The 25,341-nt window shown below is 39.8% G+C and overlaps 1 protein-coding gene across 3 annotated transcripts in view; it reads right to left on the bottom strand.

Moving 5' to 3' along the window:
• The window catches only part of zfhx3b (zinc finger homeobox 3b), a 206,059-nt gene that overhangs the window by 41,329 nt on the left and 139,389 nt on the right, over positions 1-25,341 (bottom strand). For all 3 annotated transcript variants that reach the window (XM_044139043.1, XM_044139053.1, XM_044139034.1), the window contains one exon: positions 17,468-17,699. In XM_044139043.1, coding sequence (XP_043994978.1) covers positions 17,468-17,699 — 232 coding nt within the window. The remainder of the gene's footprint in view (positions 1-17,467; positions 17,700-25,341) is intronic.

The raw sequence follows: 25,341 nt of genomic DNA, 5'->3' as shown, positions 1-25,341 counted from the left end.
AGGCCCCTTAAATCCACTAGGGAAATGCTACAGATTCATTCTTATGTGTCTACAAGTTAAGTACTGTAAATATAGATATAGGGAAGATGATGACAAAGAGCTATTATCTGCAACTACGCCCACTGAGCTGTAACACAAACATATTCCATGATTATTTATTTAAACACACCATGTGGAAAAAAAGAAAATCTGCCTGTGGAGTTCACTGGGAGCAGCACAGAGAAAACGGATTCATCGGACAGTGTTAAATGTCGAGTGGGGGGCCAGAAGAACAGGCAGGCAGACGGACAGCTCTTACTTACTCTGTGTGGGACCTCCTGTATGCCCCGGTCCCCCGAGCGGCACACAAGTGGGCTGAGCAATTAACAATTTCATGCTGATTGCCTGAAGCGTGTTTTGCTATGCCATAAAGATAATAGCATGAAGGGTGTAGCGGCAGGCCCCCCAATCCCTCTCCTCCGGTGTTCCTCTATTGCTTCCATCTCTCAATTCTCTCCTGTGTAATTCACATGTTGAAATGGCGCACTGCCTGCTTGCTTTATTAAAGACCGTCTCCCTGCTTAGAGGGCGCGTTTAAGAAAAAAAAAATATATAAAGATGACTCCCTGAAGAGTAAACAGGGATGATTATTAAAGGGAAGGAGAAACTAGAGTCTTGGTCTCCCACTGGCTTCTTGATTTGAAAGTCTAATTTGGCAACTGCACACAACAGGCGAGCAGGTATACAAAACAAACCGGTTCCATTTTGAAGCATGCTCGCCTTGGATTCTGGTGACAGCCGTCTTCTTCTTTCTCTACCTCAACATGGCCTGACAGCAATCCACTTTGACCATGGAGCTTACCACTGTGCAACAGGAATATCTGTGCACCAGCCAGTAAACCTGTGACTCGTGTTCAGAGCAGACAATATCAAAGAGTCTCAGAGGAGGGGAAGAACATGAGACATAAGTAGTTGTCGGAAGCAGGAGAAGTGATTTTGACTCTGAACAGACATACATGCTGCATCTTGAGTAGCCTAAGGCCTTAAGGAAATGTAGGCTTTATAATAATGAAAATACTGGATCTCAGTGACTTTTAGGTTCTTATTTTTTACGTGCACCAAAAAAATTAACACAACTTTTTTAAGAATAATTCCTCTGAATTAAATAGGATGGGTAGTTTAAAGATTAACTATTTAGATCATTTTGGCCTCTGTGAACTTAATGAAAAGACAGGAAGGTTCAGCTGCGTTTTAAAAATTCTCATCCATTTAGTGTAATATAGATACTTTGGTTTATTTCCTTCAGAGACTTTATGTACACTCATGAAACTAGAAGCATTATAGAAAATATTATAGAGGCAGAAAATAAAATAAAAAATACACATCTTGGTAAATAACTGCATTAAGTGTACTCGTCTCTGGAAGCCACATTATTGACAAACTACCTCAGGGATTAATGCTGTCATAATTTGGAAAGATACCCTAAAGACATGAGGGGTAGCTGTAGACAATAGGTTGCAGCAGCAGTCCCTTCTGCCCCTCTGGCCTGTCCTCATTGACCCCCACCTCCTCACCTCCCAGGCTTCTGGTTGGCTTTCCACCCCCTGGCTGAGTGTGAAAGTCCAGCTGGCACATTGACAGTCTCTGCACCTCAAATGAACAAACTGGAGCTGCATTAAAGCCCCCATATTGTTTATAATGAGCTCCTTTCCAAATGTGCATTCTGAAGGAGCAAACACACAGACTCACTCGCCTACCACACAATAAGAAGAAACATGTTTTTGTGTTCATTTATAAGACATAATGTCACCCCCAACACCCACCCACCTCCACACAACAACACACATGCACAGACTTATAAATTGCAGTCACATCCCCCTGCTAGAAGGGGATGATAATTGCGGACGGCCAATAAATTACTGCTGCCTCCACATCAATTATAAGCATCACGTCTGGCAATGAGGAAAATGAGATCTTGTGACAAATTTCATGAGGCTTGGCTGCCCAGCAGCCTTTCTTAACATGCTACAGATAGCAATCCCTTATCTAGCCCCTGTAATGGGGAGCTACGGATAGAGAGATGGAGCTGCAGCCATTTAATTAAAAAGCTTGGGGTAGGGGGTGGAGAAGTGTAATTCATCGAAAAAGCACAGGAAGGAGACAAAGCCTTTGTCTGCAATACATATTTTGCTCAGCATTGTTGTTCATCACAAACAAAGTTTGGATAACCTCTGAAAACAACTGAATATTTTTTCAGTCCTTGTGTACATTTCATACCATTTCTTTCCCCTTTTGCTTCCTTGTTTTTAATATTTCCCATGGGTCTTTTTTGTTGTTGTTGTCGTTTTGTTTTTAGTTCTTTTTAGAAACGGATGACTGCAGTGGACAGACAATGGCATTGAATGAAATGGCCCCTGCACCTAATTGTATTCCCACCTGGGAAAGGCAGACAAGGGCGGAGGTTTCAGGAGCACAGCAATGAGGATTTATGGCAGAAGGGGAGACGGCAAAATAAAACACCGAAAGGGATGGCCCTTAAATCTCATTCCCAGTGCAATATTCATTGTAGTTGCAATCGGGTGTGCTGATAGAGTGCCGGGGAAAAAAAATGGCCGCATGTGTTCAAATTATGGCTGTACTCTCTACTAATATTTAACATCATTAGAAAATCATTAGAAAACCATCATAAAACCTGGGATTATGACCAGAGCATTAAACACAATGATTATTCAGTGTGTTCCTTCCCCGCTTCGCCTTGGAAATGAGATTTGTGCCGCAATGGCAATGTAGGGGAAACGTATGAATATTTTTCATAATTACGGTAACATTTGAAAAACATTGGCTTGCGTGAATTACTATACCATTACAAAGTCATGTTTGTCTGCCCAAAAGCAAAGCTTTCAATGAGGCTTTGCATGGGATATCATTAAAGCAGTTGCACAGGGGGCTCGGTAATACCAATATATTAGCAACATTTAACCTTCCAAAGCTTATGCAGTTAGATGGCAGCAGATGCTCGAAAACAGTGCTCGAGGAATATTTATGGGGGTTTTATGATTTACATATTTTAGTTTTCTTTGTGTTTATCACTTCTATGTGATTGCAGTTTTAAAGGTGGTGGATGTTAAGAGACAGGCTGCATTCACAGCAGGATAGATTCAAAGCAGGGAAGAAACTCCAAATAACAGATATCATTTTTAAGATAAACATCTGAAAAGTGGAAGAAATATTACATTTAGGCTTTTAATGCAGCAAACGGGAGTTTACATATCTTTGATCATACGCTGAGGAAAAAGAGACCCAATACAGTTGAGTCTTTAGTTTTTGGGATTTCTCGGCAGCCCCATTATCAACAGCAGCCATCAGCACAAAGATAAAAGATCCTAATGGAGCTGGCCCTAGAAGAGATGAAAGGTGCAGAGATGGCACACTGTTATGAATCTCTAATGCAGCCTATGTTTCGAAGGTAATGACTGACTCTCAGGCCTCTTACACAGGCATACCTGCTTAGGGCACAGACAATAAAGGTTGCCTCTTTCTTGTCGGTGAGTTGTAACACAGAGGAGCCTTTCCCTCTGAGGAACTGTGCAGAAATCCACTCTGGAATATTTCTTCAGTTAAACACATTTCTGGGTTTACTCTAATTTATCTAAGGAATTGGTTCAAAACAGAAAACAAATTCGTCTACAAATGCGTACACCTCGTTGAATGAATAACAGCTGTCAGGACTACACCTTCAAATGGCAGATGGCAGTATTGGCTGAACAAGCAATCCTTTTAATCCTAGAGCCTTTTCTAAACACTAAACGCTAAACTGCGCTCATTTTACTTCAAGTGAAGCCCATAAACATATTCTTTTTGGGTCAGCATGAGCAGGAGGCTAATGTAAGAGCAATCTCTTGTCAAGCTTTTCAGACTAATTGAACTGACACTTATGAGAACCAATCTTTTTTTAAATGCATTACTTGGCAGATATTCTGGCTTTTGTCCCTTCAAAGTTTGCCAGGAGGAAAAAAACCATGCCCTTTGAACAACACAGAGAGGTGAAAATACATGGTGAGAGGAGTCTTTTCTCCAGTCTCTTTCACAGAACCTAATGGATTGTGAGCACTTAATGCATTAATCAATCAATATCTCTCACTGTACATCAGTAGCGTGACTAAGTTATGAATGACCTTTGCAACAAGAAAAGGACACTTAAATGCACACGAGATTGCTCCTTGGTTAGTGACTTGAGCCCAGTTTTACCATGCATGATTACACTTTTGTAAGTCACAGAGCCATTAACAGTCCACTCAATACACCAAGGTGTGTTGTTGCATTTTTTGACCAAACATTTGCTTGTGATAGACCTTAATTTAGAGGCATCTTTAGAAATATGCTTCCTTTCCTTTTATAGACAAACTATTTAGTTCTATACTCAGCAGCTGCTTTATTATGTACACAACACTACTACCGAGTAGGTTTACTTTTTACAGCTACCTTAGTCCTTCGTGGCATCCATATAACAAATTTGCACATCCAAGATATGATTCTCCAGTTCCTACATATCCCAAAGAGGCACTTCTGGACTGAGATATGGTGTCATGTTCAAGAAACCAGATTCAGATGATTTGAGCCTTGTGACATGGTACATTATCCTGCTGGAATTAGCCATCAGAAGATGGGAACCCTGTGGTTGCAGAAGGGTGAAGTGGTCAGCAGCAGTGCTCAGATAGGTTGTGCCATTTTAATTATGATCACTTGGTACTAATGGGCCCAAGAAAAATATTCCCTATAGCATTACACCACCATTACCAGCCTGAGCTGTTTGTACCAGCCAAGATGGATCCATGCTTTACATCAAATTTTAACCCTATCATATGACTGCTGCCGCTGAAATCCAAACCCATGGGACCAGGCAGCATCGATTATTGAGAAATATTGGGAAGCTGAATTGCAGTTTTCTGTTCTTTGCTGATACAAGTGGTAGTCAGTGTGATCTAGAGCAGTGGCTCGTCTGTTTCAATTTTCCATGTTGGTGCTGACTTCCTCTCATGTGATGGGCTAATTGTCTTGACAGGCAGTTGAGCAGGCGTACCTAACAAAGTTGCTGGTGAGAGTATAGCTACATTTTCCATCACAGAAGATCTACAAATGAAAATCTACTTTATGAGCTATTATCTAGTACTAAGAAAAGGCTTAATTACTTGTGAAAAAAATTATCATGGAGGGTGAGTGGTTCTCTTTGTTGAATAGCTCGTATAATTCAAATATGGCTCCTATCTTCAGATAGAAAAAAAAGTAAAACACAATAAGAAAGGATAAATTGTTAAGAGGTGACTTATACTTCAATGGTTACACATGTCAAGTACTTTTCAATGCTGCATCAATTTGGAGGGTTGTTAAATTATTACTGATTCCAATTTATGGCTATTTTGCCTCAAAGGGTGGAGCGACACATGACAAAAAATAAAAAACAAAAAAACAAAAAAACAAAACAACAAAGAAACTTACCGTAGTACAGTTATTATATTCTACTTTCTACCTTCTGAAAAGCTTGCTATAAAAATAATCTAAATAAATATCGAAGTCATTAGAAAGACGGCATGTAAATGATTCCCCTCACTACCTACTTATGACAGAAGCACAGAGAGAAGAAAAATGGATAGAATGAACTGTAGGGGATAACGTTGATGGCAAAGGAAGGAATGGAGGTATGGGGTGGATTATGATAGGGTGGAGGAGCAGGGGGGTAAGTTTTTTGCCCTGTCCTGACTCTGAGTACCAGAGCATGGAGGTGAAGCGAGACAAATTGGAATGGACAGGAACTGACTGCAGAGTCAGAAAAAAAAGAAGATCCCAGAACAAGAGCACAAACTGATGCTATTGTGGCCAATGAACAAAGGCCTTAAAAAGTGACTGCATAGGGCCCTTAAACAAAGACACTATTGCCATTCACTCTTCCTCGTCTAATTAGATTCTTTTGGCCAGTTTAACATGACAAAAACCGGCCCATTTTTCTTAATTCTGGCTGCCGTCCTGGCCCCTGTATCACCTTTAATCGAGTAAAGCCTCAGAGTGCAGGCTCGTATGTTAGACTGACAGCGACTTGTGACATGGATTCAGACACATTCGCTGTGTTCTCTGTTCAACATTTCACACACAAATATGTGCCCCATCTCAGCCTTCCCAACTGCTTGAAGTATTCACCATATGCATGATAAGGGCTCATTTCCCAAGAAACCCTCACTCAGCCAGGAGCTGCTTTACAGGTTTGACCAACCTGGATTAGAAAGAAAATATCTTCAAGAACACTTAATATTTTCAAGATTGCAAATAAATCTTTATGCTTTTTTTTCTGACGCAATCAAAACTCTGTTTTCAACAGTTAACAGAAAACATGGTCTTCTTTTTTTAAACAATCGCTCAATGTTAACAAAACTGATTCAAAGAAAAATGTAGGTAAAAGCAAAAACTGTTAATCCTACAGCTCTATTCTCTAGCAGCTTTAGTTCTTGTACTTTAGTTGGTTTGTGGTATTACAACAATCTTCTATTAGTTACAAAAAAACATGGTGAATTATTCATCAACCAAAGACTATTAGCATAGGAAAATAAAACTAAAAGTAAAAATATTTTCCTTGTCCTTATTTTATCAGACAAATCATGATTAGTAAATCCAGAATAATTACTGAGCTCAGCATAATTTTAATATAACAACATATTTTTTTAAAGCACTACTTGATTTAAGCACATTCTAAAATGAAAAAGGCCTCTTCCCCATAACGGTCACTGTGCTGCCGAATTTACTTGATGCATCCTGCTGCATACTTACTGGGCAGCAGGCATGAAGGTTGACATTTGCTTGCTTTTTAGATTATGGATCAATGCATCTTAATGCTTCAAATGAATAAATAGACAAAGAACAGTTAAAAGCAATGTGTACAACAACAGCAAATTGAAGAATGAGTACCTTTTTTATTCTAAGGTCCTTATATTTTGTCTGTGATGTCAACAGAAAGAAATCCTTTCCAACTTTTTAAAGCTGGAAGTTTTTAGAGTTGTTCATAGTTGATTCTTTGTTCCAACTACAAACAAAGAATCATTTTTGCTGAATATCCTGTGTTGCTTCTCATAACAGAGAAATCTACAAAGCTAAATGTGAGTAAATTATGCACATATTCTTTAATAATCATGTCTACATGGAAAGTTTATTTCTTAAAAAAAAACAACACTCTTCTGACAATACATACAAAATAAAATGAACATTTGTTTGAGACAAACTAATATTTGATTTTTTGAAACATTTTCATTGCCTTCAAATTCTTTCTGAAGTCCAGTTGTGCACTTAGAGTGTAAATGACAGGCTTCATTTACCTGCCCAGGTTAAATCTCATTCATCCCAAATGCTTATCCAAGACATTCTGCGTCTCTGAATTTACAGCTCAGACACACACAAACAGTGATATCTGGCGGACCAAAAGGAACATGGATAATGTCCCATCTGAGTCTTGGATCATCTTTTGAAAAGCAGGCAGTTACATCTTCTGTGTTGTTGAAATCGTGAACAAATCTTTAAAAACTTTGCTTTAATTGAATAATTAATGTCTGCTAAGTCTCGTTTAAGACAAGACGGCTGTGTTTATAATCCAAAAGCAAGCTTCGGAAAGCCTTAGATCTCAAAGTGCTGTGTGATCAGTGGCATCCTCCTGTGGCGTCACAACTGAACCTGGTGCGAAACTGTTTGTTTGCTGCCAACATCCAGCTGAGTGGAGAACTAGGCAGCTGGGGTGTTAGTGGAAACTAGTCAAATCCAGAATAATTTTCAGTATCCATCTGTGGAAAGTTCCCTCCAATGTCACACACACCAACACACTGCAGAGCTGTCCTCCCACTCACATTATCCTTTCTGTGTTTTTCACCAAACTCATCCATTTCTCTTCATCCATCCTCCTCTCATCCTCCTCAGGTGGTGTGTAGTGTGCTGTCAAGCACTGCATGAATCAATGACTGGTGCTCACGCCCACAGGTAAAGGTTAGAGAGGTTCACTATTGAATTATTTCTGCACTTCTCTCATTGCTGCCATCTGCCTGGCTGCTTTTAGTTGATGTGGTTGAGGCACTGGAGGGGACTCTTTGCTAATGCATCGGAAACATGGATTTGTGTGCGTGTGCGTGTGTGTGTGTGCGATTCCTGTTTAAATGTTTTTTGGACAGTAATGATGTTTTCTTCGCATGTAACTAGCATAACATAAAACTGCAAATTAAGCAGCTGTTCACAAACACCCTTCTGTAGGCTCAGTTCTCTCCTCGTGTCCATATATCAGACAGCAGATAATGATTTACAACATATGTGCTGTTAGCCAGTCTTTGTTTCATCTGCCTTTATTCTAATGGAGCCTTCGGAGTCGAGGCCAGATAGGGCATCCTTCACTCCGCTTTTGTTTTGCTGACAGCAAAGCTGATCATCTCTGCTGGACCCCAAGCTGAACAGATCATGCCCTTTGATCCACCAGTTATCTCTGGGGGGCAAAAACAGCCTTATTAAAAATGGCTAAATAAAACTTTTCTGCCTAGGCTCAATACTTCCCAAACTTTCCCCATTTCCACCCTGATGTTGCCTATGGTCAAATTGAGCTGCCTAATTCTGACAGCAAGCAGCGTTGTTAAACCCAATACCAAAACACTGAAACAAATGAAGCAATCCGAGTGTATAACAATTTATTGGTCGTATTTCCTAGATTACCTGGCATACACTTGCGCTACAATCAATATCACAGATGAGAAGGGGCTGGATGTACAGTGATAATGTGAGCCTTAGGGGAAAGTTCAAGTAAGGATTATGTAGGAAACCTTTAAAAAATGAAATATTACAACTGCTACACAGGGACAAACAAGAGAGGGAGTATCTGTAGTTTAGTCTAAACATAACTGATCATTTTTGCCAGAATAGACAGTGCAAACGTCTTGAGTCATTCCTCATTTCTTTTCACTTTTTTCCATATTAATTATACTGCTTTTTATGATTTTGAATTTTTTACACACAAAAATGTTAAATCTAAATTTATGGCATGGACTGGTGTTATTTGTACACTTAACAGACAACTAAGCACAGAACTCATTTGAAATTATATCTTTAAAGATTTTGTTCACAGAAGCTTGACCGACTCAATCTGTTTTTTTTCTTTGTTTTTTCGTTTCTGTAGTTAAATTTGAAAATCAATAAAAAATAGCGCATATTTGTATTTCACCATTATGCCAAAAGACCTACTGTGCCTTTGAAAAATATTAAATTTTCCTACATTAAAAGCACAATGTTAATTTATATCAGAGGAATTCTGTATGATAAAAAACAAAGTAGCTCATAACTGCTGGGTGAAAGATAAAGAATGCAAGGTTTTTAAACTTTATTGTAAACAAAATAAGAAATGTATGGCATTAGTTTGCATGTGGGCCCCTTAAATCTGATCCTTCTAAATAAAGTCCAACTCTTACATTATATTTTGTTGTGGAAAGGTTTGAAATAAGTTAGCACAACAGTAAAGCTACCAAATTATGGCCTTCTACCTAAATTGACGTCCTATACCTCCTCTGTAACCTTGGCATAGAGGAAAATTATTTGTATGTAAAACTATTCATAATGCACTCTACTAAAATAGACTTCATGGGAGAGCAGCAAGAAGAATGCCACTGTGAAAAGACAACCATGACATGATCTACTAAAATTAGGCCAAAATGTATTTTTTGGCCTAGACGTAAACAATGTATTTGGTGGGATAATAACCCTGCATATCACCCTGAGCACACCATCCTCACTGTGACACATGGTTGTAACATCATTATGCTATGGGGATGCTTTGCTTCAGGAGCACAAAGAAGCTGCTCAGAGATAAAAATAGATAGTGCTATATATGCAAGAAAACCTGTTAGAGGCTACAGAAGATTTGAGAGTTGGGCCGAGGTTCCCCTTTCAACAACAGGGCAAAAATCCAGAGCTCTATTGTGAAGCAAACAACTATTCAATGTAAACCTAGATATATTGCAAAAATAGGATGGAGAGCACACTGATGAGATGGTAAATAATGGATTTGATCTAATAGATCTAAGGTTTTAAAACAAAATAAGATTTTTTTATAAATATATATATATCTATATATATATATATATATATATATATATATATATATATATATATATATATATATATATTTCATATCTTTATACATATATTTTTTTTTATTTCACAAGACTACTTTGTCTTGGTCTATTGCATAAAATGACAGCAGTTTTTGTACTGTGAATTAAAACAATTTAAAAAATCAACTGTTGCAGCATATGGTATAGCATACACTTAGAATATATCAGGTGACAATTATTGCCCTCCTAAGAGTGCTTTGTGATATGAATATTGCACATACTGGTATTGTGTTCATGGTATATGCGCAACATATTATGTAAAATAAAACACAATTTAAAAAAAGCAATACCTTAGAGTAGTATTGCTTTTTTTAAATTGTGTTTTATTTTATCCATGACTTTCGGATTTTGTTATCTACTATAGGTGTTTTTGACCTCTTCTTTTGTCCTCTACGTGTCAACATTCCTCTTGTTTTTACGAACACAACACAAATGCGGTCATGGTCAGGTACACGTTCAAGAGAGAGAGAGAAAAATCTTCAGAAAAGTTGAACAATGATTTATATTACAAAAATTACAAGATACTCTGGCTTAAAATGTTTAAAAACATGTTTTTATTCAAAATAAGTCATGCTCAACAAGCCAATGTTGATATGACATTAACACACTTATATGGCGAATTGAAACTGCTTGGTTGTTTATTTGGTAAGATAAGTGCATAAAAATGCTTACATACATAAATACAAATCTTTCATCTGAAGGCTGGAAATCTGTTTCTTCTTCATCTCATCTACCTGTGACAGAGACATGACCGCTGCTATAATTAAACCCATCACAACCATTATGTCTCTGGCACCTAATCTATTCCCTCCTCCGCTGTCTGTCTGCAACCACAGACTTCCCGCCTCAGCCCTGACTGACAGACCCTGTGGAGGCTGTGGTCACTCTGAGTGACTGACATGAGGGGCAGCGAGGCTACTGCATTACCCCCATCTCCTCCCTGCGCGCTCCTCCGGATCATTCAATCCAGCACCTCACACCACTGATCGCCACCTCTGCTCCAGTATCCAGCAGCAAAGCCTCTGGCCCCCGAAAATAGAACTCATTAACACGTTTAGTAAGTACAAATGAGATGACAGTCTCCTGATGGACTGTCTATCTTTTGGATCAGTTTTCAAAGAGAGCGTGCAGTAATGACAAGAGAGGGGGAAACCAATATTATAATGTGCTTTCGGCCTCCTCTAAAAATGGTCTCGATGACAGGGAGAGCCTCCTGCAGCCACACATGGCCTGAATTTCAGTGCAGACACCTAGGTGTCTGCCTCATTTATGGGCATGTGAGTTTGCAAAGTAAAATCTGGTGCATACTTACACCCACGTGACATAACTGACAGTGAAAGAAGTTGCACACAGGCCAGAAAACATACAGAGCACAAAATCAGAGGTCCTGCCATTGGTGTGGCTCTCCATGTTGAGCTGCTAAACTAACAGAGTTTCTTAGTCACTTCACAAATATCCTGTCTTTGTATATTTATGACATTGGTCATCTTTTGTTCATCTGGCAGTGACTAAAGTCCAACAAAATTGTCTGTATTTTCAGAACAGAGCATCAGTCAGGAGTGACAATAAAAGTACACAATACATCCCTATGCGTAGGTAGAGTGGTGGCTTTTACGTCAATTTGCCATAATAAGAGGGGCACAGGTAGAATTTTATACCAAGCCAGTGATAGAGGAGGCAGGAGACTTCAGTGTGGTAGATTTAGCAGAGGGGTCACATAAATGCTAAAATCCTACACTGGAAAATCCACAAAGCCATCATTTTGGCTTTTTAATAAATGTCTAGTCTTCTGTAATATTTTCAAAATGAAAAGTAATGTATTTATGAATTTCCTGGCACGTTATGCAGACAGCAAACAATTTCCTATGCTGCCTTGATGCCCTTCGGACAGGGATTAGAAGGCAGGCGACTGACAGAGGTCTGAGTGAGCTGTGGGCCCTCTGGGGCCCTGCTCATCCAGGCCTGCACAGCCCTCATCCTCATATCCATTCTGCATCAGTGGGGCAATAACGGTCTTTATTAAAAGCGCATTGCAGCAGTGTCTGCCCATACAACTTACTTTCAGATTGCCCATAATGTGGCATGTAGAAAGGGTCTGGTGGTTGGGGGCTACAATATCCTGTTTCTGGAAAGGTTTGCTTTGCATTTTAACAAGCATGAATAAAGAAAGACATTCCAGAAACGGCTACCGTCTGTTTCACTCTTGCCTGTGGGGAGCAAAAGCTCAGACTCTGGACATTGCATGCCATCCAAGCGTGGCCAGGCTCACCTCTGATTGCACCTGAATTTCAAAGTTGTAGCACAGGTCACAGATTGTATGAGAGGAGGGCAGAAGAAAAAAAAAAAAAAAACTCATCTTTGATCTGGTGCAAAAATGACCAGAAGCAGAAGATGAAACAGTAGGATAATCAGTATATTAGATCTCGTAAGTCAATTAACTACCGTTAAAAAAAACTAATTTATCATCTATGCTTTAAAAAGTTATTTTCCACATTCATCAGTTTTTTTATCTTTAGGGACTATTCTAAGTACGTATTGTCTGCTATAATAATACGATAAAGTTCTACATTAGAAACCTGTTTATCGGAGGCATTAGCAAAGCAAAACCCAAAATACTTTCCTTTTTGTATCATAATTGAAACATTAGGCCTTTATAGTCATGTATTGATAAGATTTTCGTCAAACGAAAAGGTCAGAATCGAATGCACTAAGAAAAACGTATGGCAGAAATTCACTAGAAACAGCTGACTCTTAAATTATACCTAAATACTTAAGTATCACACTTGGCACACAGAGATTCCTATAAAAAAAACAAACAAAAAAAAAAACATTATCCATATTTTACATTATTTTTAGATGTAACACAGTGAGGACTCCTATTTAAACTAATATACTTTTAGAACATATTTTTTATGAAAGAAGCCAACATGGAATTCTATGAAAACTCATCTTAAAAGTAATGTGTAGCCTCTTGGACTTGGATGATCAAATCTTAGTCTGGGCACAGTTTTTGCGTTAACTTGTAGCTCATTTGAAGAAATAGATATTTCTTTCAATCGCTAAGATATTAAAATCTCTAAGATTTAAAAATCTCTAAAATTTCTGACTAAGAAAGCAGAAATCTTACCCAAACATTAAATGTTATGCATGCAGTTATGTTTGCAGGCATGTAGACAGATTCTAAACGTAGTAAATGAAGGGTTGCTGAACTAGTTTTGGGTATTTACACTTCAATTAGATGAACTATGTACCGGTATGTGTAACAAAAGGAAGAATAACACCTAAACAATTGTTTAACTTAAAACACTCAGGTTTTTACTTTCACTCAGACAAGACACAATGACTTGTGGCTTTCCAGGTGGCCCCAGCCCTGTTCCTCTCCTTTCCAGCCTCTGCGGCTCGCAGACAGGGATTTCCTTCTGCGAAGAGAGCCAAGCCGTCACAGCCCAGCGATCAAGGGCCTGCCATCTGTGACTGAGGCAGATTTACAGCAGGAGCTAATCCTCACTGTCAGCCACGTTTGTTCTCCATCTCTGCCTCCTTCATACACATGCATAAAAATGCACATTTATACACACACACACCAGAAAAATACTAATATTTCACCATCTTCAAACACTCTGCGCCCCTGCTTTTGTCTCCTCGTCTATTTCGTAGGCAGGCAAAAACCCAAGCATCACTCTTCAGTCTACTTTGCCCTTTTTAAAGTCATGCTCTCATTCTGCTCTACGCTAAAAAATAATGGTATATGATTAAGTGCTAAGGAACCCCAATGTGTCACAGAGCTATATGCCCAGGGAGTATCATTCAAATGAAATAGAGTCATTATAGGTGGGAGTGTGCCAATAGTTCTCAAATGTGAGCTACCCAAACATGTTTTTCCATCTGACTTGCATCCATTTTTATTCTGAGTGTCCACATGACTTTCTTTGTAGAGCCTGGAAAGATGGCTTCTAGCACCGGTTGCCTCGCTCTTTTTCTCACTGAACATCTAAATGCACAACACATTTTGCTCTCGGGATCCAGAAGCCCCTTTCAACTCCCGTGAATGTGTCCCAAGCATGTTGCCATCTTCTCTGAATATCTGTTCATATTGAGCCACTTTTTTTAAAACTGAAGATTAGTGCGGGTGTCTAATCTTCAGTGTCAAACACAAGGTTTACTCAGTGACCTTTGCACACATGGCAGATGTGTGGGGCTGAGGTCCCTTGGAGACTTTCTTTGTTTCGCCACAGATAAAGGGTTAAGGAAGACAAATGAAGACGGGGCCACAGAGCAACATGCCTAAGCAGCACATTTATAGTATAAGCAAGAATGAAAACAATGCAGGGACTTTTGTGCATGTATATTCTAATTAAAAATAAAAGTTCTGCTGTCCTTGCCTTCTTTGGACTTTATGCTCAGTGGAGATTTGAGGCTCCAAATTCCTGTTGCTGCATCCTCATATGGAAAGAAGTATTGTACACATAGTCCTCAGTGATGTGGTTCAGAATTATGTTAAAAATGTATGCTGTTAAAAAAATGTAAGTGATCCCCTACCTCCTGTCAATATTTGCAACATGTGTTTGATGTTTATTTTTATTTTATTTTGAAGGGTATGTGAGGAAGTGCGGAATAAACCTAACACCTAAACCAGCAGAGAAATAGTTCCTAGATCAAACCATAAAGTAATAAAACCCAAATAGATGACTCAAAAATCTCTGATCAGCTCAGAAACCAGTCGATATTCAACCACTGTAGCAACTATCCCAAAAATACAAAAGCCAGAAGTGTAAAATAAGTGACAGAGAGGCTATAATGAAGTATTGCTCAAAAGAAGGAAAGGCTCAGGCTCAGAAAAGAGGATGGTGCTTTAAGGCAAACTACACAGCCGTGGCTGTCCAGAAGAAAGTGTGAAGTAAACACTTTTGGATATTACAGTTGAAGACTGTTACTGTGGTAATTTAAATCAAAATAAGTATGTTTTCATTGTGTAAAACAAACAGGGGTGTTGCTAAACAATTGACTCCAGTAAATAATACTTGGTCACAGTCACTGATCTTGAATTTGATCATGGTTTTAGAAAGCAGAAGAACAAAAAAATACCCCAACTATATTACTTCCAGGCTATTGCTAAAAGTTTTCTTCTATGTTGTAAATAATATTTGTCTACATGCACCAACATGCATCTACACTGACCTTTTAAAAGTCTTTATTCTGGGAAATTGTGTTCACTTACTCATTTAATTGTAATAAAATCTCATTTCCAAAATAACAGTTTGCAACTACAAAATTCAAGTTTGGATGAGTGGTCCAAATTTAGGGGAGAAATGCAAATTTACTTAAATCTTATTGTTACAAGAGGATAGAAACAGTTAGTAAAGCTTTTTAATGCAAAAGCAAACAATTAAATTTTCAAGACTGAGACACTGCTAAAAATATGACTACAGCAACTTACACTGATCTTATACATGTTTAGACAAAATATTTCTGACAAAGACTGAAAATTAAAATGAGTATTAAGTGTCTAAAACATGCTACCACTAAAAGATCTTCATTGGATTATTTCCCTAACTGGAAAAGAATGTTTGACCGGATCAGAAATGGATATTCAGCCACAAAATGATGGAGTGCCCATGCCTTGCCAATAGGTGGCAACAATACCAACTTAAACTCACAAATATAAGCATATAAAAGTAGAAAGGAAGTGATTTATCCAAAACAGCACACACTGGGTTTTCAGGCAGTAACACTTTCAGCACCTGATTGATGTGTGTCAATAGGGTCAACAAAAAGCTAACCAGATAGAAAAACATGAGAAGCAACTTTTTTGAGTCCATGCAGAGTCTTGAAACTCAAAATGTATGTATAAAAAATATATATATATATATATATTCACTTTGTGATGTTACTTTTGATAACATTCTAGTTATTCTCACTGAAAGTCCAGCTGCCATGTGAGAATTCAGTACAAAGTAAGAAGTAAACATTTAGGCAATGATACATCTAAGCTAGTGTGTACTGTGTCAAATAATTAAACACTACAGTAAGGCTGTAAGTCTTATAAAGAAAAGGACATGCTTTACAATTAATTTTGTCTATGGGTCATTATCAGACTGCATGGCTAACTTATAAACACTCTGACAGGAAAAAGGTTCCAGTGGTCTGTTTTAGCAAGTGAGGCTTCTTGTAATTCGATGAGGTTCTGAAGCATTTGTACATGTGTAATGCACACTGCCTGACTCAAGGCTTGAATTTCTAATTTGGATATAGATATGGCCGTCTAAGACGTAAAAGTAAAAGAAAAATAGAAAAAAAAAAGAAGTGGACGACGTAAATGGCCTATCATTTACTAAAAACAATTTGCAAACAGCACAACTCTTCTCTCTATCCTGAATACAAATAAAAATATCCCTACCCCCATCCCTTTTAACCTAAATGCCCCTTCCTCTTGCCTTTGCATGTTCGCCTGTCCACTGTACTGTAGTCATTAACATATTTGGAGTGCAGTGAGCAGAAAGCTTAATTGTCCCTAATTGCTCAGCTAAATATGTTCTCTAATGATTTGCTTCAGATCTGTGACTGCCTTTTGCGCAATTTCCCGGCCGCTGGCTTCATTATCCCTGCCTCCTTGGAACAAAGCGTCTTCACAGGCTGGCCCTTTTTTTCACCCACATAACACAGACAGCGAGTATGTGTGCGAGGGAAGTAAATGGTTCCTTCTTGGAGGGACACACAATAGAGGCCCTTTGTCAAGACACAGAACTTAAAGTGATTAGAAAACCAAATCTCTACTAAGAAAGCGTGTTAATTGACCACAGCTCACTCCTCCTAATCAGTCCATAATAAATGGACAGTGGAGGCACTTTGTTTTAGCCAAGCTACAGTTGAGGCAGTGTCTGTTTTTTGGTGTACTTGTTTAGAAAGCCACTGCTGTTGTTCAGCGTCTCCTTCTCCATACATAATGTTCTATCTTAATGTGTCTCTAATGGCTAAAAAGGACAGCTTCCATTAACAGGGAGTTGTGCCTTGGCAGGAATATTTTGTTGTAAATCATATTTGCAGCTAAAAATTGAATGAAAAAAGTTATGCATATGTTGCTTATTTTTCTCATTTAGTTCAATCAGGGTAAAAAGGCTGTCCAAACGTAGGAATATTCAAATAAACAAAAGGGTAACACGGAAATCGAAAGGTTTAGGTGCACACGTCAGATAGGACATATGAAGCTTCTTAACTGAGCCACTTGATGACAGTTTGTGAATAAAGCTGCATAAAAGAATAAAGGAAACAAAGTAATTTACAGGTAAAGAACCAAAAGGTCATGTCCTGACCTGTGTCTGACGAGGGGCATTTGCGGATGGTGAAAATGGAGCTAAGGTCCTCGTCCTCCTCCGGCAGGCCCTTCTGCAAGCGCTGAAGCTTCCTGAGGCTCTCGCTGCGTTGGTGCTTCATGGAGCGCACATGTTGGATGAGGTTGAGTTTGGCCTTGGTCGAGTAGTTGCACAGCACACAGTGGTAGTAGCAGGCATCTCCCTCCACCGCATTTTCGTGCTGCTGCAGGTGCTGAGGGAGGAAAGAAGAACGACAGAGCAAAAGAGAGGGAGAGAGAGAAGAGAAAGAGAGAGAAGAAAGAAGTTATTGTGGATGGCAGATAGCTGGCCAGGCACCACCGACTCACTTTCACTCACACAGCTGGCAAATGAACAAATCAATTCCCAATCACGGGCCCGTTGTTTAACATCCAGACCTCTTTCACTTCAAGACAACTGTTTGGACTGCACACTTGTCTGAGTGAGTGTCTGTTTCATGGGCTAACAGGACAGGAGAAGCCAGGGAGGCACGCGAATCTCAGGGGGCCCCAGGGTGGGCAGGAATAGCATCAGCCATCCTTCAGAAGCCGTGGGTCCGCAGCCTCACAGACGGAAGGAAGCATTGATTCCCTTCACTCAACAGAAGCTTCCCGTCTCTGAAAAAGGAAACTCCAAACATCTGCCTGTTTCACGCATGGGATACTAAATATTGATCATAGCAAGTTAAATTCTCGCTCTCATAGAGAAACAGAGGCAAAGTCAGCCTGTGGTGAGGCAGGAGGGGGGGACTGAGTGCAATCTGAGGGAAAACAGAACATTCCCCGACAGGAAGACAATCTTCCCAAAACAGAAAATCGGCATCAGTATTGACCCCGACACTTAACAGCATGCCCTGTCCGGCCTCCAGCCTGTCCCTCTGTAGAGTCACAACATGCATAACACCCCATAGTGACACCGTGCCGCCACAACCACTCGTCACACCACCAAGCCCCAATCTAATTACCTCCTGCATGACTCAATCAATGATGCAAGACCAACACAATATGGATGGGCCTGGTGTGAGCAAAGGAGTTATTGACCATTATCCTAAAGCATCACACTGATGCATGTATGCAATAAACGTCCCTCACTCTGTATGTGTCACGCCTGTCATTTGTCATACTCATATGAAACTGGGATGTCTTGCTGTGGATTTCTGTGGATAAAATCGATGTCAGACCCCAAAGTTTTCCTCTTTTCCCTTTAAATTTCTTGACTCCTGTGTATGAGCCATGTTTTGATAGGGGAAAATATCTTTGTTAACGTCATCATGTTTTAATTATTTTTGGATGATTTGAAAAGTAAAAAGTTTTTAAATTCTAAAAAGTTCTAAATTGATGCCTTATTACTGTGATCTTATTGGCTAAAAGAGTAAACATCTGGCCAACAATCTAAAAATCAATCTATTTTTTTCTGGAAAAAATTAAGACAAAAACTGGTCAACCTTGTATACCATTAAAATGATTTTCCCTTAATGTCCAGTGTTTGGAGATAATGATTAAACAAAAAAATTATTAATAGAAATGAAAGAAAAATTGAACAGGACATGAACACATCACAACTTTAAAACCAACTAAAATGGTTTGTGGAAAACTAAGCCTGGGTAAGATTAAGCTTAGAAAACAAATCGACTGCTTTTAGCTGACTGCTGAGTATTTTCATCCACACCTTCAGAATATAATCCTTTAACTTCATTTGCCCTAAATGTTCACCTGCATGATCAGAATATGGTTCTACTTATGAAAAGGAAATTGAGCTACTCTCTCCTGAACTAGATGGCCCATTCCGTTGGCTGTAAGATGTAAAAGCAATGGAAATATCACACATTTAACTGCATTACCTTCAAATCAGGTGTTGACAGCCTGGTACAGAAAAAAGTCATAACAATATTATGTCTCCCTAAAATGCTCTTGTCCCTTTCTCCTAATGTTTAATTTTCTGGCAATATTGTAATGTTGCCATGGGGTTTTCTGAGCTATTGTGTTTCATTTTTTTTGGTTTCACATTTCTCACTTCTACACCTAAAATGTGCATTAAGACACCGCTTCCAGGAAAAGGAATAGGAGATTTTTTTCCTCTTTGTGAGCCCCACAGCTCAGTGTAATAGAGTTATTAGGTGATTGTAAAAAGCTCTGTGTGCTCTCCTTTCTCGCCTCGTTTTAAGCCATCCATGATGTCATGAATAGGTGTTGCTGGATACTGTGGGGGCCCTCCTCCTTCTCCTCCTTTTTGCGCTCCACACAAATATTGCATCAGAAATAAGGTAGAGGGAAATATGAGACAGATTCAGTTATAGATGACAGCAAATCAGTCAAATTGCTTTTAGTCACAGCAGATGTCTTGAATTAAAAAGGGCTGCTGCCGCAAATGACTCAAGGCTCCAAAAATCTACGAGAAGACAAGTTTTAAAAAATGACAGCACCTGACTGCAACTTCAAAGCCAGTCTCATGAGGAAGGGGGAAAAAAATCCTGGGAGTTTTATAGTTCCCCATAAAAAGCACAAGGTTTATATAGGAGTGAACTCGAGACCGCCTGCCCCGCAATCGACCATAATTCACTATAAACCTGACTGGTCAGGGAGATGGTCTCAGTGGGGCCAAAAGCAGCCTGCCCTGCTGCTTGTAGCTCTGTCTACTATCTCAAATGATTACACCTGTAAACCAACACTTTCACCATCTCTGCATTGGCCGTGACCTGCAGCAGTCTGGGGCGTTTCAGAGTCAGTGAAACAGGAAGGGAATCATGCCTAATGAAGAGCGAGGTGGTCTCTGCTCATTTAGCATTCAGGACCTAACTTAGACATAATTGTGTATTGCATAAGAGAGCAGCACAGAGACAGCCAGCAGCCCTCTGATCATCACACTCACAAGCTTTCTCTGATTCTCAGTGGATTCCTTGAATTATCCATGCAAGATTCCTGGGATCACATCTAAAAGCACAAATATATATTGGATATTCTCTCAGGCCAGCTCGAGGTCTCACTCAGACATCCACACTTTGAATGTGAAACATAATAATGCATGAGACGGGGCTTGTGTCTGTTTCCTATGAACCTTCACTGAAGTCCCCGGTTGATAAATCACCTCCAACTCGAGAGGAGGAATTTGGCAGCTTAATGAAAAAGTCATGTTGGCCTAGGAGGACTTGTGCTGCCTGACTCTGGGGTCTCTTACTGCCCTATCAAGGCCCCAACAGGAGGGGTACTGTGGTGCTTTGGGGTGGGGGTGTGGGCGCTTGATTGCCTCGGTTGCAGTGATTTCAGTAGCACTTACTGCATTTAAGTAGTGGGTGCAGCTGAGGGATTTTAATGTAAGACTGGCTGTAAAGCAACAAAAGCGAGACATACTAAAAGCATAATAATGGTATATGTGTAAAACAAAATATATTCACAACAATAAGTTGATTGGTGACAATTATTTTAAGCAAAATTTTATTTATGTTAATGGAAAGGGACAGAACTCTACATATTAGTACTTCAACAAGAATCTTAAAATATTCAACCACCGTTTACGAAAGTATATTTCCTGTAACTTTTTTCAAATCACAATCATGACTTGGGGTGTTGTAATTTTAGGTGACAGACTAATGGAAGAAGTGCACAGTGATAAATTGGAGAAAAAGTAATTAATGCTTTTCAACAGTTTTTTTTCTGAAATGAAATATGAAAAGCGTGGCATGTGTTTGTATCCAGCCACCTGAGTGAATATTTCATAGAAACACCTTCTGCTGAAATTACAGTTTTAAACCTGTTGTAGTTTGTCTATTTTGGCACATCTAAAGGTTATCCTTAATCCTTTTTGTAAACAGCATAATCTCAGTCAGACTGGATAATTTGTCTGTGAGTATCAATTTCATTCTGATTTTAGTTATTTCTAGTACTCTAGCTTTCCTGTTCCTACTGAAGAATAATATCCACACAGCATGATGCTGCCACTGCCATGTTTCACAGTGAGAGTTTGTGTCAACAGTGATGTGTGGTTTTAGTTTCCCTCCACCGATGGGAAGGAAAACTCTGCATGTGGAACAAAATGTTAACTCTTGGTCTGACCACAACAGATTCCAGAACCAAAACAGCTGCATTTATACTGAGATAAGTTGACTACACTAGATTTTTATTACGAGGTACAAGATCAAAGCAGACTGAAAACAAATTAACGCTACAGCTTTAAGGCTTCTTGTTGCATTATTTCACCCTTCCTTTGCACATCAGAATTATGTACTACTTTTAGTAGTCTATTAAATAAACTCCCAGTAACGTACTGGCATTTGTACAGTACTTGTAACAAAAAGTTCAAGGGGTGTCAATACTATTGCAAAGTATTGTAGGTGTTCATAGTGCTAGAAGGTCCAGTTATCAGCTTTATTTTATGCTCATGGTCTAAAATTGCAATCGAGGCATTTTAAACCTCTCTCCCCGATGAAGGCCCTCATCTCTCATTGTGGAGGCTGAAGCAGTGCTCTGTGCTTTTTCAGGTAAAGAGGGACAGGGGCGGTGTGGGCACCACCCCATCCTCTCTCTCACAACTCCATGCTGCTCCTTGCCCTCTGAGTGGGCATACACATGCCTGTATCAGTTACGACACCCACCCAGGGCATGGCATACATCTGCATTTCCAGCCACTTAAATGCAAAGTAAAAGTGCACCTTTAACACAGAATAGTGTGGTTGCCGGGAGAGTCCAGCTAATACAAGATTAAGGGGGTATTACTGGAAGGGTGGAAGGGAGAAAGAAAGCCGGTAATTTCAAAGAATGGCTCCCAAAGGAGCCAGTAATATAGCACGCGACTGCAACAAACACATGCAAAAGTATAGACAAAAAGAGCATCAGGACTGTTCACACACAGACACACAAAAACACACGCACACAGTCACATGCCATTATGATCATAGCCTAATTTCCACCATTAAATTTGGCAGTGCTGTTAATACAAAATTAATGCATTAAAACAGATTACTATCTGTGAGCTAAATAGCTATCAATTCCAAGAGAGCTGCCAAATTCCCTGTGAGAGCCAGCGAGTATCTGCTTGGATATTGCTTTGTAATTGTCTCCCTGATTCTCAGCACTAAAAGCTCTCCTCTGACTGTGTGTGTATGTGTGGGCACATGCATACATGCATTTTATGAGAGGCATACATGGTTTAGAAAGCTACAATTCACACCTGACGGCGTGCAAAGTACTGTAACAAGTCAGACATGAGAAAATTATATCATTGAAATCACAGAGGTACAGATTAAGTTTTGACTTCCTGTTGGAATAAGTCATACAGCACCTTTTGTTATGCGACCACAGTGAGGTCATAGTGGTAGTTATAAAGTATGACATAACCGTTATTCTCTTTGAAGGAAGACAAGGTAGAGCATCCTGTAGCGTGGAAAAATCCACAACAGTAAGAAGCAGAAGAAAATACTCCTTGTCGGAATGACCATATAGATACAGAGCTGAGAATAGTTTCATCAAATGAAATACCTAGAAAGTTGGTCAGCCAATTTGTGTGGGTGTGTGGGTGTGTGGGTGTGTGGGCGTGCGTGAGTGCATGCGTGTACATGTATGAGTAAGTTCATTCACAGAAACCTACTGGGATCTTGATTATCATAGCTTGTGCACCGGGATTCCCCTGGAACACAAGCCAGTTATTTAGCAAAGCAGTGACTAGAAGCAGTCAGTTCATGCAGTCTTGGCTGGTGATGTTCTGTCTGCCAGCAGCACGAACAACAGCTTAAACCACAAAGGCCCCCACTGGGTGCCAAGTACATTGGCTGCTTTGAATTAGGCACAGCGAGTTGCAACACGCCTAAAAGTTAGGTTGTGGCTTAAGGAGATTTTGTATTCCAGGCATAAACTGCATACCTACCGCTTCCTGAACCTCATCCCCACCCGTGTCCTTTCGTTCCCTTTACTCTTTAATCCCAGCCACCCCTCCACTGCATCCTGTCCCTGTGTCTCAAAGCCCATAATGTGCTATGTTGCTTCCTTTACTGCAGAAATGATCCATCACTACCGGTGGATAAAAACAGCCTGTATATTTGTCTCTTGGAGTGGATACAGAAACGGAACGGACCTCTGTGGCCTTAGGAAAATTAGAAAGGTAAAGATGGATAACTCTAGATGTCCTAGGAGAGAATTACTTAACATTAACCATAGAAACAAAGTCCTTTTTGGAGAGGTGGTCACGGACACACTAAAAGACAACACAGCTATTGGTGCTCCACACCCAGCACTCTTACTTACTTTTACATTAAGTAAAGCAATAACTATTGAATTCTGTTTGAATGAGTAAGATGCTGCAAAGTAAACAATGGGAACATAATTGCAGATGGAAGGCAATCAATGTAGCCAGTCATTTGGGCCACGTTGATCGTGTAGGTCCAAGCATATGTGCTCCGCGTGTCCAAGTGTGTGAGAACATTTGTGCAGCCACTGCAAGTCTAAGGTGAGCTAAAGGGAGCGTGTGCTGTGACAAGGAGCTGAGTAATACACTCTCCTACATGCACGCACAAAACAAGAGTTGGGTAATCCCTCCTTCAATAATGACCCAGGCCTCTAAACAATAGCTCTCAATCAGCTGATCAATGTGTCCACATAATTCATGTGCAGCTCGCTGTTTTTGAAAGGCTGAGGAGAGGGAGGATAAGCGAGCAGGCGGTTGAGAGATCAATGCCCTGTGTAGTGATAACGAGCCTGGGTCTATGCCCACAGGAGCCCCACACTGGCGCCTAGGGTCTCTCTCATTAAGAACATTTGGATAAGCATGGCTCTACATACATAATGTACACTTTTAATCATAGCCGGATAAACACATTTCTCTCCCTTCTAATGAGTGGGGTCCAGCTTTTGTGACATATAGAAATGACTCCAAAATAGGCAGGAGATGGTGTCTTTTTTTATATATATATAAATAAGAAAGAAGTGAGTGAAACAAATTAACAGCAAACTGCTGGCCTCTTCTTTCAGTAGCTAATTAACAGTTTAACCTCCTGGAGTTTTTATGAAATCCATGCTGGGAGGAGCCTGCCAGAACTGCAGTACAACCAGATTACCTGCAGGTGGAGAGAGCAGGGTGGAGTCTTGGGTACCACATCAACTGCTACATGCACTTTCTGACACATGTAGTGACAAGGTACCACCTGGAAAACCAGGTGAGGCAAATCGTAATGAGAGCTTCATTTTTGGACAATGGAGTCAATTACTCCCCATGAACACTACAGAAAGATATTTTATAGAGCCAAACTGGAGCAGATAGGGATGTTGACAAGTTGCAATACCATAATATGCAACTCCTTCTTTCTTTTAGAATTAGAGCTTTGGCTTGAGGAAAATTCCTTTGACTATTATTGGGCTGCCAGAAGCATCCATCCAGGCCTTGCCAGTTCATTCTGGGGGATTCCAAGATGTCCCCATGCCAAATTGTATTTACAGTCCCTCCAGCTTGTTCTAGGTCTATCTCAGTGTCTCTGCCTTTTGGGGCGTGCCTGGAAAACCCACAAAGAAAGGAGCCCAAGAGGCATCCTGGTAAAATGCACAAGCCACTGCAACCGACTCCTTTCAAAGGGGAGGAGCAGTAGTTCTAATCAAAGCTCTCCCTGGAGAGCTGCACTCCATTTTAAAAACACATAAATCTAATGTAACCTGCTTGAAACCAAGTCTTCTTTCAGTCATGATACATATGTCATGACAAGGTGAGGGTCAAAACATAGTCAAACCAATAGAACTTAAGGGTTACTTCTTTTTTGCTCAGCTCTTTTTATTAAGTCCAATCCACCAAACCAGCTCCATCCTAACTTCACTCATAAATAAGACAATCAGATGCTTCAAATTGTCAAATTAAGGTAGAGATTCAAGAAACAATCAAGA

Source organism: Gambusia affinis, linkage group LG02 (assembly GCF_019740435.1).
Source record: "Gambusia affinis linkage group LG02, SWU_Gaff_1.0, whole genome shotgun sequence".
In the NCBI taxonomy this organism is placed as follows: domain Eukaryota; kingdom Metazoa; phylum Chordata; class Actinopteri; order Cyprinodontiformes; family Poeciliidae; genus Gambusia; species Gambusia affinis.
This window is presented reverse-complemented; position numbering and strand designations above follow the sequence as displayed.